The sequence below is a fragment of the Neolamprologus multifasciatus genome, chromosome 13, assembly GCF_963576455.1.
Source record: "Neolamprologus multifasciatus chromosome 13, fNeoMul1.2, whole genome shotgun sequence".
NCBI lineage: Eukaryota > Metazoa > Chordata > Actinopteri > Cichliformes > Cichlidae > Neolamprologus > Neolamprologus multifasciatus.
The window spans coordinates 4,073,336-4,090,035 of record NC_140451.1 but is presented as its reverse complement, the minus strand read 5'-3'; the positions used below and the strand labels follow the sequence as shown (position 1 = coordinate 4,090,035).

The 16,700-nt window shown below is 51.3% G+C and overlaps 1 protein-coding gene and 1 long non-coding RNA gene across 2 annotated transcripts; one reads left to right on the top strand and one right to left on the bottom strand.

Moving 5' to 3' along the window:
- Positions 1-11,388: 11,388 nt before the first annotated feature.
- Positions 11,389-12,621, top strand: LOC146504869 (uncharacterized). Its single transcript, XR_014877458.1, has 2 exons — positions 11,389-12,278; positions 12,398-12,621. It is a non-coding gene; the product is annotated as an uncharacterized LOC146504869 (long non-coding RNA).
- Positions 12,622-12,720: 99 nt separating this feature from the next.
- On the bottom strand, positions 12,721-13,635 carry LOC146504868 (cell division control protein 2 homolog 3-like). The gene has a single exon (XM_085183608.1). It carries the CDS (start codon positions 13,633-13,635, stop codon positions 12,721-12,723), a length of 915 nt encoding a protein of 304 aa, XP_085039734.1.
- Positions 13,636-16,700: the final 3,065 nt, after the last annotated feature.

Sequence of the window (16,700 nt, the reverse complement as noted above, 5' to 3'; positions counted from 1 at the left end):
GTGCGGGCCTGCACGACTAGCGTGTCGCCGAAAACGTCTACCGTTAAAGGGTCTTCGTGTGTCAGTTCGAGTTTAACACTGGTAGGATCCAGTCCGGGTGACATAAACGGTTTCAATATGTCTTTGTGCATTCTAGCTGCCGCGTCGCGCAAAGACAATGCGTTTAGGGCATAGTACAGAGTGTCGGCGACCCTCGACCCATCTGCAAACAAACGGTCCACGACGATCTTGCCGCACTCGTCGGATATCGTAGACCGTGAAAAGTGCTTGCATAGTTTCATAAACTCTTCCTCGGTCAGATCCGCCATCCAGAGTTTAGTCAGCTCGTTCAAGGTGTCGACTAATGCCGTCGACGCGGGGGGTTCGACTAACGTGCGCATAGGTGTGTAATCGTCTGGGTGGCCGCATATTGTATCGTGCCAAAGGGAACCGGGAAGGACGACTTGCTGGTTCGACGGACACGTTTTGTGCAGGGCACATGTTTGGATGAGGGTATCTTGGTGGTCGGCCGCCCTTACGTGATAACCATTAGGGCACACGTCCCCACATCCGGCAAACAGATGAGGTCGCCCCAGCGGACACCGATATCTGCAGATCGGCTTCCTGTCGTTGTCGCAGTGGAGCATGACATGCGTCGGGTTTGGACAGCCGCCGCCGACGTTATGCTTACAGGTGTTCAAATTGGACGCAGTCTCTCAGCTCTGTGGGCCGTCGACAGTACAGCCAACATGGACAAGCAGACGAACGCGAGCGAGAACAGAGCCATTGCGGTGCACTTTCACGCACCGCGAAAAACCGTTCGGTTAACGTAAACGGATTAGTAAAAAAGAAAATGTCTTCTCCACAATGCCTAACGTCTCCCCTCGTCGGACTCTGTTGAGTCTGTTTGATGGCACCGGTAGTATATGTAAACCGTTCGTGGATAACGGGTGGCTGGTGCGGAGGCTAGACGTCGACGGTCGACACGGCGCTGATATCGTTGTGGATATCTTGGACTGGGATCCGTCTAAGGACTGGTCCGGACCACCTCCCGATGTGATATTCGCAGGTCCGCCGTGTGAGCAATACAGCATGGCCAGAAGTACGGCTAAGACGCCGCGGAATCTGACGTTGGCCGATTCGCTGGTGGCTAAAACCACGGAGATAATCGACTATTTCCACAAAAGAAACTCCTCGCTACAGTACTTTGTGGAGAACCCTGACTCGAGCATGGTGTGGAAACGATGGGTCTCTCACAGGCTGTATCATGACGTAGGCAAACACCCAAAGAGCGTGATCGCTGCGATGCTCCGCAAGAACAGGAAAGTCAGTCAGTGGAAGCTGACAACTAATGTTACGAAGGTGTCTCATGGAGACAAACATGTGATGCGGCTTGATTATTGTCAGTACAAGGCCAAGTACAGGAAGCGAACGAGACTGATGACCAACAACCCCTTCGTGGGCTTGATGTGCAACGGGAGGTGTGCTAGCATGGTGGGAAGAAGACATTTAGAAGTGGCCCAGAGAGGCCCGAGGGCTCACACTAAAGCATCGCCTGGTGCACCAGGAAAACAGTACCATACTCGCGATCAGCTCCACGCTTATCCGGCGGATTTGGTCGAGGTTATTTTCCGACACGTCGACTCTTCGCCCTCACGCACTAGAGACGGCGTACACAAGGCAAAAGCGGAGCCAAAGTGGGATACTGTGAATGCACGATAGATGCAACCCTTTGTCTCATACGTCTGTGTGTCGTTGTTTTTTTTTTATTATTTGATGTTGAGCTGTGTATTGTGCATGTTTTTTTTTTTAAAAAAACACCAAATAAAGAACCTTTGAGGCATGGTGCGTTGTCAGTGAAAGTTGTCTTTATTTTTATTTGTTTGTTGAAAGACACCACAATTACACAGCGTGATTTATTGCAACACTACACACAATTAGATTTATTGTAAATACACACAGCTCTTCGGTGTAATCGTTAGGTTGGCCGACCTGCAGGTTCAGAGCCGCCGACTCACGGGTTTGGAGCCGCCGACCTACAGGTTTAGAGCCGCCGACCTACGGGTTTGGAGCCGCCGACCACGGGTTTGGAGCCGCCGACCTACGGGTTTGGAGCCGCCGACCTGGGTTTGGAGCCGCCGACCTACGGGTTTGGAGCCGCCGACCCACGGGTTGGAGCCGCCGACCTACAGGTTGGAGCCGCCGACCCACGGGTTTGGAGCCGCCGACCTGCAGCACGGAGCCACCAACCTGCAGCACAAACCTAGCTGCCCCACACTGTAGATTTCTTCCCAACTGCGGTAGAGATAAACCCTTCCCAACCGAGGCGAAAAACACTTCAGAGTCAATTGTGCTCTGCGTACACAGGCTACCTAGGGGGAGGGGATAAGCGCACAAGGTTTTGATTAGGACCACTCGAACGCAGATGGCGCGGTTACACTTTACGGTAGCGGTTCTTGTGCTTGCCATCGCCGGAACATGTGGCGGGATCGTCGACCGAGGATCCCTGCACGCCGCCATGCTCGCAGGTCTGAACACACACCCTACCATACGACAGGTGACAGTGTACGATCCACAAAAGTCGATCGTTAGGTGGCGTTTCGGGTCTAGTCCTCCGAAATGCGACTGGAGGATGACAGCCTATATCGTAGGTGATTACGCCGTGGACGAGACTCAGATCTTCATGGAATCGGACAACTGCTCGGAGTACACCACTCAGCACTGGTCGGGTACATTTCCCTGCGTATTCAACAGAGCAGATTTAACTACCACATGCAATGGCCCTCTCCCCCTTGGAGCGGAAAACGGAACGTGGCTCTTAGGCTACACGATTGTCGATCCCGAAAACACCGTGCTTCCGCAGAAACCCCCACCGCTCAGCAGAAACGTCACGGCGACACCTTTCACAGCAGAGTCAACTCTACTAAGCCTGGTGGGCTTAGGGTTAGCGAAAGCCATACAGATGTCCGGGGAGTACTCTGGGTCTGGCGTGATTGCATCCTCTGGGTACGACAACGTGTTGTACTTTACCCTAAATTCTAAAGATGTAATGTTTTCGTTGGATTTGGAGATAGACGTCTCAGAAGTGGAAAAGCAAAGGGATGTCAACGTAACCTGGTACGCTTGGACTGCGGGCAATAGACTGATTGTGGACATGCACGCATCCTGGTACAATTTAAGCCTACAAGACCCGTCGGAGACTGACGACTACGTCACCGAGGTCGACGCGCCGTCAAAACGCACGGATAGGAAGAAACGTTCCCTGGGCTTGGCTATGATAACGTCCACATTAGGTCCAGATTTGCACACTTTAGTTGCCCAAGTGGAAGAGCAAATTAATCGAACGAAGACCAACTTGGTTGCAATTGCCAATGACATAGCAGAAGTCGGCAGGGAACTTCGCGATATCATCACGGCAACGGTAACCAGCTTGGTTGCAATTGCCAATGACACAGCAGAGGTCAGCAAGGGCCTTCGTGATATCATCGCACGCTACAACGCTAGCCGCGACGACACAGAGACTGCTGCAGTGTCCCACGTCGATCTAATCGACAGACCGACGCCCGACGCCCCGGTGAAACACACGGCGCGCACCATTGTGAGTTACAGTAGAAACGACATAGAGTCTTCCCGCGTTACCGTGGCTGGCGAGGTATACAGTTTACGTTACGCTGCGTTGTTGAAGTCTGCAGAGCACGAACCCAGACTGTGTCCCGTGATCACCCTAACAAGTGCCTGCGCTATCATGAATGTCATTGCGTCAGACGAAACCCAGCTGCGGAAACTCGGCGGCAATCTCACTGCGTTCTATCTCCGTGATATGAATAGATGTGGGCACAAAGGACAGAACTACATTTGCACCACAGGCAACGTGCGTGGGACAAAGGGACTGCTTATCGACGTAAAATACAGAAGTCCCATGTTGAACTCCGACGATCCGGCGTGGATGGAGTTACCCATCGGACCTCTGGCGCGTTGTGCCGAGAGGGTTTACCATCTCACTGAATGTGAAACGCCCCAGCCGCCGGCGCGATTCACCGGACCGCCACAGACCATCAGGCGTGGCAAGATGCACAAGTTCTAACGGCCGTTTTCATTCATATAATATAATGGTCGTTATGTGTGTATCGTGAGGGGCCTGATCTAATGTTGTGTGTCCCGCGGTGTTCTGTGCCACTCTCATCTGAATGCTGTAGTAGTACATCTTGATATTGTGTTTTCCACATGTGAACTAAATAAAAAGAAACCTGTACTCATTGAGCGCGGTCTTCTTCTTTATTGTGAAGCAGCGACAACAAGCGAATGCTGGTTGATCGACGGTATTCTTATTCATACATGACAACCACAAAGCGTGTGTTATAATATCAGGATCGCAGTAACATGAACAGCCATCGATGACCCCCACCCCCCCCCACCCCCGGTTATGTCTACAAATGTCGCTAAACGTAACCTTGCGAAGAGTTAACCACAGGAGCTGTGTAGCTGTTAGTTTACGGTGTATGCTTTTCTGTCTCTGTCCAGGTGAGATTCTGGTGGTTGGTTCTAATGTTCCCACCGTAGCCGCTCCGGGTGACACTGTGGTGTTGCCGTGTCACCTGGAGCCCACGTTCGATGTCCGGGGTTTGACGGTGGAGTGGTCCAGACTTGACATCAAACCTGACCCATCCGACCGGCTCAGCAGAGTGGAGTACGTTCACCTATACAGAGACAAGACGGAGGTTCCCGACATGAAGATTGCGTCGTACCTCAGGAGGACGCAGTTGTTCGCGGACGCCATGAAACACGGGAACATTTCCCTCAAGATTATGAATGTGTCGGAGAGAGACGCAGGCAGATACCGATGTTTGGTACCAAAGCTACAGAGTCGGGTGAAATCTGCGATCGTCGAACTTATAGTCGGTGAGAGCAAATGTTTGTTGTTGTTGTTGTTGTTGTTGTTGAGGGTGTTGTGTGGCGCCAAACTCACTCAGGCTACAGTGTGGTGACAAGCGTTGACTCTTTGCTTTGGCGTTTAGATTCAACATTTGTCAGAAACTGGACAACAGAGACACCGCGTGCAAACTCTAACAACCTGCAGATCATCGAGACACTACTCCAACAAACGGTGAGAACAACACTCCAACCTTTCTGTGTCCAATTTACGTTTGGCCCTTTGTGTGTATGTATTACGGTGACCTTGTTGCTTTTTCTTACATCAGCAGATCGAGCCAGGATCCACGCGATCGTAGCTGTCATCGGCCTACTACTTTTGTCTGTTGTCGCTTTGCTGTATATCGTTTTTCGTCCCATTTGCTCATGTTACACCGACGTTAGACGCATTAGCGTTTTAATGCCACATCTTCCTCGTACTACATGAGTATGCGGTTACAACGATATAGCATCGGCCCTGTCACTTACTGTGTTACTTATTTTGTTTTATGATCTGTGCTGAGAGCATATTTTTTTCTAATGTCAATGATGTACTTTGTGATCAATGTATGCGTGTACCTTTGTGTTCCTGAATTGAATAAACTGTATATTTTGTAGTAATATCACAATGTGTCTCTCTTACTTAATTATTGATATCAGATATGTAGTCAATAACAACAAACACGAGTAGTTCCACAGTGGATTTCTTTATTTGTTGTAAATACAAAAAAAAACCCAACACATTATTACTGTTAAGTGACAAAACATTTGTGTTTGGTTTGTGTAGCAAACACTAGAGCGCTGAGTTTAGAGGTAGAGTGCACTCTGTTATGTTTGGGGCACGGGTACGTCGTCGACTTCTCCGTGGCTTGCACGCAGAACAACCCCGTTCCAGTTTGCCTAACAGTCACAGGCACCCCCCACAAATCCATAAGTCGTTTAGCCTCATTCTCCACCCGTTCGCAGTCGGGGCTGTCTTGGGCGTCGAATTCGATTGCAGGCAACCCCTGGCGTTCTTTCAGTAAGTCCAACGAATCGGTCACCCCAGACACGTGACATCGTCGGGCGATGGTATTGAGGAAAGTCCCACAGAAAGAGAAAGATGATGGTCGAACCCGGACCCGGGGAAATTGATCTGGATCGTTGAACGTTTCTACGTATTCGAATCCGGTGCCCTGTTTTGTAACAGTTGGGCAATCGCACTGATTTTCTGAAGGAATACGGAGCCTTGTCGATGGCCGAACGCCTTGTTGTTTTGCGAGGCGCGTCTGCGCTCAGATCGCAAACAGCGAGACGTCGTTCTTTGAAGCGCTCTGCGATATCGCCTTGGTCAGATCGCACAGCTGCAGGCCCGTGTCTCCTCTGGGTACGAAAGTAACACGTAGCGCAGAGAGACATTATATCCATTGCTTGCAATAAGCGGCCTGTACGTCTCTATGCCACGGACACTGCACAGTTCCACGGGCAGATACCATAGCATCCTACATGGCTCAACCTAGATTGCAACGGACGACGATCTGATGTACACGGCCACTTACCGATTGCTCATCGTGAGCTCCTTCCGGCGTACGCCATCAGGTGTATTGGGATGTTGGGCTCCTTTGTGCCGTTGGCGTGCGTTCGCCATGGACAGTAACGACTCGGCTACCACCAACAACAAACTTACTCGCCATCGCTCGCAAACCTTGCGTCTCGTCGTGCAGTTGGCCTTCACCGTGTACCGCGCGTGACACGACGCGCTAACACTTCATGTCCACATCTAGATTCAACCAGGAGTCACTGGTCTTCGGCAGAAAGACCTCATTGTAACAAGGCCGAGTCTGTCAGCTCGCTGATGGTGTCCTCTGGATGTTACGACGTAAGAATGCGTAGTCTTCCCGTAGCAGGATCGACATTGTCCTCCATAAGCAGCACTGGGTTCACAGAGCCCCATTCGCTACGCGGCGGAAGCGATCCGATCTGGGCCTGTGGTTCTCGTGTCACGCAGTAGTGAATCAGATCGTTGAACGTGACACCTTGTCCCACGTGCACGGCGAACCTGTAAGGGAACGCCGCGGGTCTGTCCGTCAAAGTCCCCGGGTGGTTATTGAACCAGTGTATCGTGCCTTTGTGTTCCACCTGCTGCTGCGAAGGAAACGGTGAACCGGGGTTGTGGGGCATTGGTGTACCCCATCGGTCGGTTTGACTTCCCGTTCCACCACTGAATCTCTGTTCACAAAGGTGCAGTCGGATGCAAGCGCCTCGGACTTGGGATCGGGCTGCGGTTCGAACTTTAGCTCCGGTGTAACCCGAGTCGATTCAGCTGGTTCGTCTTCGCCACAGGTCACGTCTAGCGAGTTGTCTTTCACGTAAGGGTAATTCCAACGTTTGAAGGCTAGGTGGTCCAAGCCCGTGACCGAAAGGTCCGTGTAAGGACTCGTGTTCACCAACACTCTTGTCCAACAGCCCTCCGTGGTCGATCACATCTTGCAGCGAAGGGGGGGCCGTGGTGTCCTTCTCCACATAGTACATGCTCATCATCCGGTTGAAAGTGGGTAATGGTGCATTATATCGTACTTCCTGGTCAGCATTTCTCGTGTCGCGCAAACAAACAGCGAATGCATGCGTTCGCCTAGGTCAAGTTCCTCGGTGTCAGCGCGTTTAACGTAATGCTCCAGGAACGCAGCACATTTTATTCCCTTCGACATACACATTCGCACCAGCTCGCTGTCAGCGGCAGCAAGCGAGACATCGGCGAGAGGTTCTTGGAGCTCTATGTCGTGGCCTGCCACACACTGACGATTCTTCAACCCGGGCACCGCCATGTCTCGCACGATACGTATTTGACAGAACGTGGTACGTTCCATGTCCGACCTCACCGCGTGGACACGGGCAATGTCGTCTTTGCGTAAGGCCAAGGCCGAACTAGACGAATTCCACAGGTGCCACACATTGGCCTCCGCTCCTCTTGTCAAGAAGCAGTGTTCCTGTAGACTAGGTGTCGTCTCATCCGTAACAGCGGGCTCGGCGTTCGAGTCCATCGGTGCGCTGGAAGGTTATGTTCGCGTAGCAACTGCAGCAACACAGCACTTACCGTGTGTACGCTACTTACCCGGTTTTTATATATATATGCACGTGTGGGTGTGTGAAGAAGAAGAAGAAGAAGAAGAAGAAGAAGAAGAAGGAAAGCTTCGACAAGGCAAGTCGACAAGGCATCGAAAACCCACACAGCGATACTTACGTCGTTACTAGAAGCTAGGAAGTGGATAAAAGCCGAGCCCTTGTATCCATCGCGAAATCTGTAGGTCCTATTCTCGGGACTGCCGTACACGCCGACCGGTTTCTCTTCCTCCTTGAACGACGGCAACCTCTGCAGTTCTTCCATGGCAGATTCTACACCCAATCTCAACGTAGTGCAACATGTGGTTATTTTGAGCCTGGACCATGACGTTGATGTCCAAGTGCAACAACACAGACGCTAGGAGCAGTCTCATCATCAGACTCTTGCCGCACTGCCTCGGTGCTAGGCAAAGCGTGTACGGATTTGCGTAGCGCTCAAGTCCTTCTCTATGTGATACCAGTGACTTTGCGTGGGTTTCGCGTGGTCGTACGCCTCGGATCCCAGGGGAGCTAGTCCGAGTTTGGACAGTAATGCGTGTTTTGTACTTGTAGAGATTGTCGCCCAGTTGAGTGAGCGTAAACGCCTAACAACACACCTCGCAGGAGTTCAATTTGAAGGGCTCCAGTCTCATGTCTTTGACGCGGAAATATTCAAACACGCGGTCGATCATGCTGCCGAATCTGCACATGACAGAATGCGAGTCCTGCTTACTAAGGGCGTTGGTCGTTTGCAAAGTCCGCCATTCTCGCCCGAGCTCCTTCTAAGCCGAGCCGCTGTATCAAAGGGCTTGCGCCGTGCGATTCGTGAGCAACTGCGTGTACTCGCCGATCGTTTCGGCGTGTTCCCGCTCCTTCTCGCTGTCTCTCGTCATCTTGGACAGTCTGATTCGGATACAGTCCACCGACACCCCGATCGGGGCCACTTGAGATGTAAAGATGGGATCCCTGGTGAACTCTGTCAACAGCCACTGGGTATCCTCTGCGCACAGGGGACAGCGCACCGCGGTGCAACATCGCCACGGCCGGAGAGAGTGTCCAGCGGACGGAAGCTACAATTATTTCGTCCACGACGACGGCGCGGAACTCTGTCCCGCTCGACTTCTCGCAAAGTAGTCCTGCGTTGTGTCACACGGAAAAAGAACTGAGGTGTCCCACCAAGGCCTCTCTGATGCAGTTGTCCTTCCGAATAAAATATACTTCAGATACTGCTGGTTATTTTCGGGTACAACCTACAGACAACGGCCTACATTTTTCAACCAACGGAGGGGATGCATTAACCGATAGAGATTTGGTCGAACGTAACAGAATTATGATGACGAGCGAGCTGCCCAACGACGTGGATCTCGAACGCCGGTGCGTTCGGCGACTCCAGGGCGCTCAGGGCCTTTTGGTTAACCAGCGAAGGGCCATTTGGTGTACGTGACAAGTAGTGCGGAGGACATCAAATTCCGGTCGATCAGAGCTAGAAACCGCAGTGTGGCACTATCGCTGTGGACCAGCAATCCGGAGCTGTGTGGTCAAACGATGAGGGAGTCCGCGTCGGCCTATTCTAACCTCATCCGCATATGCGAACACGCTAGCGTGTCTAGCAACGGGAGGTTCTATAATCTGTATGCCAACTACCCGCTGCCCGTGCAGGGTGAACCGGACGAACTCGCTGGCTGCGAGCTACACGCGTGTGAGGAAAGGGACGTGTGCGGCATTGAGATTCGCGACGGGGATCAGCTGTTGGCGTACCTCAGTCCGATGTACGAGAAATACTTTGACTTTATAACGGACCAGAACAACGCCGTTGACCTACGGGATCGAGTCGAGTCGCTCGGGGCTCGATGGTTGGTGGAACACGATCGCAACGAGACGTCGTTCACCTTGCGTGTAAAACACAACTGGTTCACAAGAATGTGCATCAGAGTCACAATGTTAATGGCCGCCTTGTAGGCGAAACCGCACGTACCGATGAAACAGTACTAACACTCATCGGACAACCAGTCGTGCACATCCTACGACTCAGCGTATCCACGGTACATACATATATATATATATATATCTAGCTTCACACCATGGCAGAGCAGCTTAACCGAAAAGGAGCCTTGAGGATTAAGATGCGAGAACGTGACAGGTGCGTCTTTGCCACTTGGCGAAGTGCCGTCGTTGCCAGTGCGACTCCCTACTTCCTAAGCAGAACCCAATGCTTTTCTGCGATGGCTAAGCGGGAACTGGGGTACATTGCCCTGACGCATGGCCCCGACGGCGACCTAGCCACGTTCGAGTTGTTCACTAAAGGCAAGGGGTGTATCTGGAAATACACGGTCGGCCCAGACGCGACATGCACAGAGTACGTCTTGTCTTCTGGCAGCGGGTCCGCCGATCGGATTGTGTTTCGAGATCCGGACGGGAAATGTGTGGAGTATGTTTTGTCTTCTGGCATCGAACCCCACGATCGCTTTGTGTTTTCGAACATGGAGTCGCTCGTGCTGTATTGCAGAAAGCAGGCGATCGAGCGCTCTGTAGATAAAGATCACTACGACATGATCAGAGGCTTGGAAACGGCCGACCGAGAGGCCTCGTCTCCTCGAGGGATCTGCGATATGATGGGAGACTTACAAGTAACGTCAGAGGCTGCTTGCTACGACGGCGGACGACGTTTGGTGTTGCCGCCACCGCCTCCTGTCAACAGAAACACTAAACCCGCCGCGAACCGGGTTGCTCGCGAGACACACGGGGATCGTCCTGTTGTTCGCAGAGAGTTAAAGCCCCCGACAGGTACTCGTGAACTAGAGGAAGGCTATCCTCATCCGCCACCGAGACGGTCTCCCGGAGAACGTGGGGTATCGAGGGTCGAGTGGACTGGCAGCGACGAGTACGAGTGGTTGGCGGCGTATCGCGACTGAGAAAAGTGCCGCGGTGAGATCACACCGCAGGGCTCCCCAACTTGGGGAGACACGAAAAGCCACTCCGAAGAAGACTGCAACTGTCCTCCAAATAAATGCCAAACGGAACCCGTCTAGTGTCTCGCAAGTGATTATGTGTCGATGTTTCTGTGCCGATACTGACCTGTAAACGATGACATTCGCATGCTTTGTGTTTTGTGTCACATTTGATAATAAATGACCACCCTGGAACAACGTGTGGAATGTCCCATCTTTATTTTATTCGTGTGCTGTTCAAACCACACGCGTCTGGTTGCTGATGCGTGTCTAGGTCGGCCGCTACTGACGTCTAGGTCGGCCGCTACTGACGTCTAGGTCGGCCGCTCTTGACGTCTAGGTCGGCCGCTCCTGGCGTCTAGGTCGGCCGCTACTGACGTCTAGGTCGGCCGCTACTGACGTCTAGGTCGATTGCAAGTGGATTTGCTGGGAAACATGTGGCAGTCAAAAGCTTGCGTTCGCGTGCTAGTCAGCCTGCTAACACTTTGGCTGGAGTGTTGCAGCCAAAGTGCGATTGGCTACGCTGGCCAAGAACAACTAGCTGTATTGGGGAGACTGTCTTATTCGCTCCTATTACCTGGCTATTTGGAAAGTCCTACTTCTGTCTTTCGAAAAAACGGTCGGGTCGTCAGCCCAGCTAGCCACCATCTGTATGAAGTGACACAGACTGGATTGGGGTACCAGGTCACCATTCGATTTCTTACTTGCAACGACGAAGGGCAATATGTGTTAGGCGGGGAGAGATTCACTGTCATCGCAAGGCCAATCGATCGAGGCCTATATTATTACACGTCAAAGGCGCGCTGTGGAACGGGAAGGACGCCGTGTAGCGTAACGGACAGCACAGCAGTTATCACTCCGCTAGATGGAGTCGGCGCAATTTACACGTTTCACGTTGAGACTCCCGACATCTGGCGTGTAATAGAGATATGGAACCACACTATGAGCCCAACACAAAGGCTGACCGGTGGCTGTTTTATAACCCCAAACGGTACGACGTTTGTGGGGCGCGGCAATGTAAACTACAAGTATTTCATGTATACACGGCGAAGTGCTGAAGCGGATCAGTCCTGTTCGCAAGTCAGTCGGTCTCTCGACGCTAATCCGGACGACGCTGATCCAATCGATGATCCTGCCACTGGGAGCACGGCAGAGGAACCCGAGCACATGACACCGCAGACTACCACTCGCTGTACGTAGTACGCACATATGCCCGTTGTTGGATTTGGTTTCAAGTGAAAAACAATGCACTCTTTTCATCCTTAGTGTGCACAGATGACGACTACCGCATTGACATACCCAAATTGGACCCCCTGCAGCCCGTGGACACCACCAAGGTGCAGCTGTACGCCATATTAGCCAAACGTAAGCCAGCCGAATGCCACATGTGTGTGTGTGTGTGTGTGTGTGTGTGTGTGTGTGTGTGTGTGTGTATGTGTGTAATATATAAACTACGTGTTAGTTACCATGGTATATGTTCACAGTTGACAGCATAGAAGCCACGATCAACAAAGTCAACGTGTGCTGTTCCAACGCCAGCCGCAACGGAGGACTCGACGCAAAAGTGTTGCTCCTGCCGCTGTTTGCGCGTCTCTACATATGAACAACGATGCTGTTGGGGTCTGCTCTGTGTCAACATTTGGTTATTATATGGACTCTGGTTGTATGCATAACAATCTTGTCTTCCACGCAAATAAAAAAAAAACATGACTGCACAATGACAAAGGGAGTGAGATGCTTTATTGGATGAACGCACAAACATATACACATACATATGAGCGTACCCACATCGCAACATAAATGCACACTAGCGGGATTTACAGGCTGTGTGCTGAATGCCAGCGTAACGTTTCACACGGTCAATATCAACATCGGTGATCGCGGTGGCGATCCGTTTCCATCTACTGTCATCCAGTAACGTCCGCGCAGTTAGTCTGCATTTCGGGTCGTACTGCAGCAATGCCAACGCGATTCTCTTCACCGCCGTACACCGCATCAGGGTGGGCATTACACGCATGGGATTCCAGATGCTCTCCTCGTCGTGGTCGTCGCGGCCGAGAGTTTCCTTGATGATTTTATACGTTGGAAAGTTTTCACTGTGAAAGGTCATCGTCGACTCCATGGCATCTACTATCAGCACGCCCAGGCTCCACATGTCGATAGCGCAGGTGTACTGCGCGATATGCTCCTCCTTTGTGTCAAATAATTCCGGGGCTCTGTAGGACTCCGTTACCAACCCAGAACTCATGGACTTCGCAGCATACCTAGAAAGGCCCATATCTGCCACCTTCACGGTTAGCGTGTCCGCTGTGAGCAACACATTAGCGGGTGTCAGATCTCTGTGTATCATGTTAAGCCCGTGCATGTAAGACAGAGCGTCGGCAATCTCCAGAGAGAAACGGCTGATAAACGTAATCGGCAACAGGCCCGAGTGATAGCGACCCTGGTAGATCACCTCAAACAGCGTTAAAGGGAGGTAGGGCATGAGCGTTGATATCTTGCCATCGTGAAGAAAACAGTCCAGTGTCTCCACTATATTAGGATGGCCTCTCAAAGCCGATAGACAAGACAGTTCCCGGACGGTGGAGTCCATCATACTGCCGTCTTTGTAATTGCGGTGGCACTTCAACGCATAGTGTTGCTCGGTAACGCGACATTTAACGTGGTGCACAACACCATATGCCCCTTTGCCTACCTGTGCAACAATCTCGTACTTGTCCATGGCGTGTAATGTCAATCCGCTACAGTGACAAATGAGCGATGGTGGTGGTACAGCTGCAGAAGCACTTCGCAGGTGTTGATGTTGAACAGAGTCTTGGTGGTTTCGCACGTGTCGATGTCGGTCGAGGTAATGGGCTGTGATTCGGTGGCACGCTTACGGCGTGTCAACCAGTTAATTTCTCTGCGAAACACACTGTTCCATCGACGACTGTTGGAATTGGAACTGTGGCGGACCGCTGATCGTTTAGCTCTTTTTGTAGCCGTTGCGCGGCGAGCTAGAGTACTCGCCGATACAGGTTCCGGTTTCTGAGTCTCAGAAAATCACAGCGGGCAACTGCGACTCTGGTTGCTCAAACGCCTTGTTCCTGAGGCGTTCCAATAAGTCCTTTGTGAAGCTCTCTGAGTATATAGGTGCAGTGAATCTAAAACGGTTTAGGTATCTCATCGTTGTAGAGAGTAATGCTGAAACCCTTATGCCGTCCCTATGTATGATCAACAAACACAAGGCAACACAGCACGTTACTGCCTGCCGTCCCCACAGGTCGACAATATAATGTGCGCTGGGTGGGAGCCTGCTGGACACTTATTGGCAGTGGTACTGCCTTTTTATTGCGTCTGTGTGTAATGTAACAATAACGTCAAGTCCACCGAAACCCTGATATGACAAAAGAAATACAAACGACATTGGGTTCATTGTGACATTGAAGACTTTATTGTTATTCATATGTACACAATACTTTGATTGCATTATTCAAATAAAAGACAACCATTGCCACTTTCAGCCTAGAGACCAGGTGATGGTGTCACTCCAGTCACTCCAGTAGTTCTGAACTGCCATTGGGATCCCGGGTGTCCATCTAGCTCTCGCGGTCACGGTTCCATCTTCGTACGAGGCAGGAACCTTTAGTTGACAGCTCTTGTTCCTGAAACACCTTCGAATCTCTCTGAAAGATAGAGCGTTTTCTTTCCGCCACTCTACGTCCACGTACATGCTGGACATTGACCTGTGACTCCATCGGTCTATGGTAATGGTAGAGCCTGACGCTGAAAGCGCTGAGGGTGGGTCTACCTTCATGAAGCAGATCGGATTGTAGGCCCCGTATCGCATTTGAACGATGCCACTTTTGTACACAAGTTCTATTGTCCATCTCTGGTGTTGGTCGAAGATGCGGTTGCCATTGAATTGCATACTGCAGGACAATCCGGAACCGCTTCTCTTCAAGAGACACTTGCTGGTATGTCTGCCGTATGTAGCCTTGACGAATGCTTCCTCGGGATTGATCACCGTCTCTTGTCCGGCCTCAGACCGCGGCGTTCGAAAGACCCGGTCTTGTGGGATGGTGCAGGTCATTGTGCTGTCAAAGTCATTTGTGCATCTTAAGCCCAATGGCAGTTCCGGGCACATTTGGAGAAATGGACACTGATGGTCATTTGCAGTCGTGTAGACAACTAAAACTCCACATGCGACCATAACCACAAGAGCGGAATATGCCATGGTATACGGTGGTCAATGATTTGTTCCAAGCCGTATGATCAACAAAGGTTGTGTGTATTAGATTTTAGCTTGTGTCAAGCCGCCGACCCGCGGGTTCGGAGCCGCCGACCCGCGGGTCGGAGCCGACGACCTGCAGCGACCGTTTCGTATTCAGCGGCGGTAGCGCACATTGATGTGGTGCATGTTCCGATGTTACTATTGACCTATGCTGTTACTCTTTGTTACAATGGATCTCACCACAGGGCCTCCAGAGCAGTCTGCGAAACTGCTGCCAAGAAAGAGGAAACTTGATTCCGGCGCCCCTGTAAAACAAGCAGCTACGGACAAGGACGACGATGAGCAACTTGTCATTCCAACGCCAGACATGGAATTCGGCTTACAGTCGATGACCAAGGAAGATCTGAAGAAGGCCATCGTGAGTCAGGTTCGTCTACATCGTGTCCACGCACCAGCGGCTTTTGTTTACACCCAAGGCCTACATGGCATAAACCTGGAGAGGTACAACAATTACAGACTGGCTGCGGTGTCGTGGTTTGCATACATCATACCGCTCTGCACATCTGTGGATGTGCACACAGTGGTTTCGGCCACACTCGATCTGTTGGACAGACATGTGGTAACGTCACTGCAAAACGGCATCGAGCTCCAGGACCTGTTGCACGAGATTAGATCTACACGTGCGGCATGTTTAATGCTTTCGTGTCACATGCACAGCGTTTTCAGGATCGTGGGGTTACAGCATGTGTGTCTCGCGTATCGCTGGCCTGTGAAAGCGGTTTCCGCGGACCCCAACTGTGACGAGGACGACGCGCAATGTACTACAGTGGACGGTGTACGGCGAAAACTGCAAGAGATAACAGTGACACTAAAAGGCAGCCTATTCCCCACGTACACAGAGACTGCGATCAGCGTGCTTTGCAAGTACATGCTCCTAGAGCATGTGGGTGAGACAGCGAATCCAGATGCATTCACATCGGAGCCGTGTATCCGGTCTTTAGCCATGAAATTGTACGCACGACGAGCCCTGACCATAGAACTGCTTAAATATAAGCCTGTCCGCTGCATAGCAGCGTGTTGCCTAATAGCCATGACCAAGACGTTAGACATTGCACCCGTCGACGCAGAAACATTACAGCTGACTGTGATAGATCTGCTTCTGGATGTGAACTGTCAGGGCGTGAGTGAACAAGAGCTAAATGACATGGCTAGGCTACTGGCGCCGGAGGACTGCGTGGTGTGCACCGGTCGATTTGTGACAACCGCTTGTGCAGAGAGAGCATTGCGAACATTGTCGGCTTCGTCCTGCTGCGGTTGTAAAGAACTGGTCGGATGACATTGCTGTACAAAGTGTTCTTGTCATGTATACACATTGTGAAAACAAATAAACGAACGCATTTGATATATCAGAGTGTATGTTTCTTTTTTTTATTTGTCGTTAGAACATAAACATTGTCTTGTTACATTCACACATTAGCAAGCAACAGATCGATTGAATGTCACGCTCATTACTAATTATATCTATGATCGTTGGCGTGTAACACAAGAGGAATCGTGCCGACTTCGTTGCCTCG

Bases quoted from the DNA above. Each gene is read 5' to 3' on its own strand.
- LOC146504868 (XM_085183608.1), bottom strand. From the start codon at position 13,635: ATGGACAAGTACGAGATTGTTGCACAGGTAGGCAAAGGGGCATATGGT.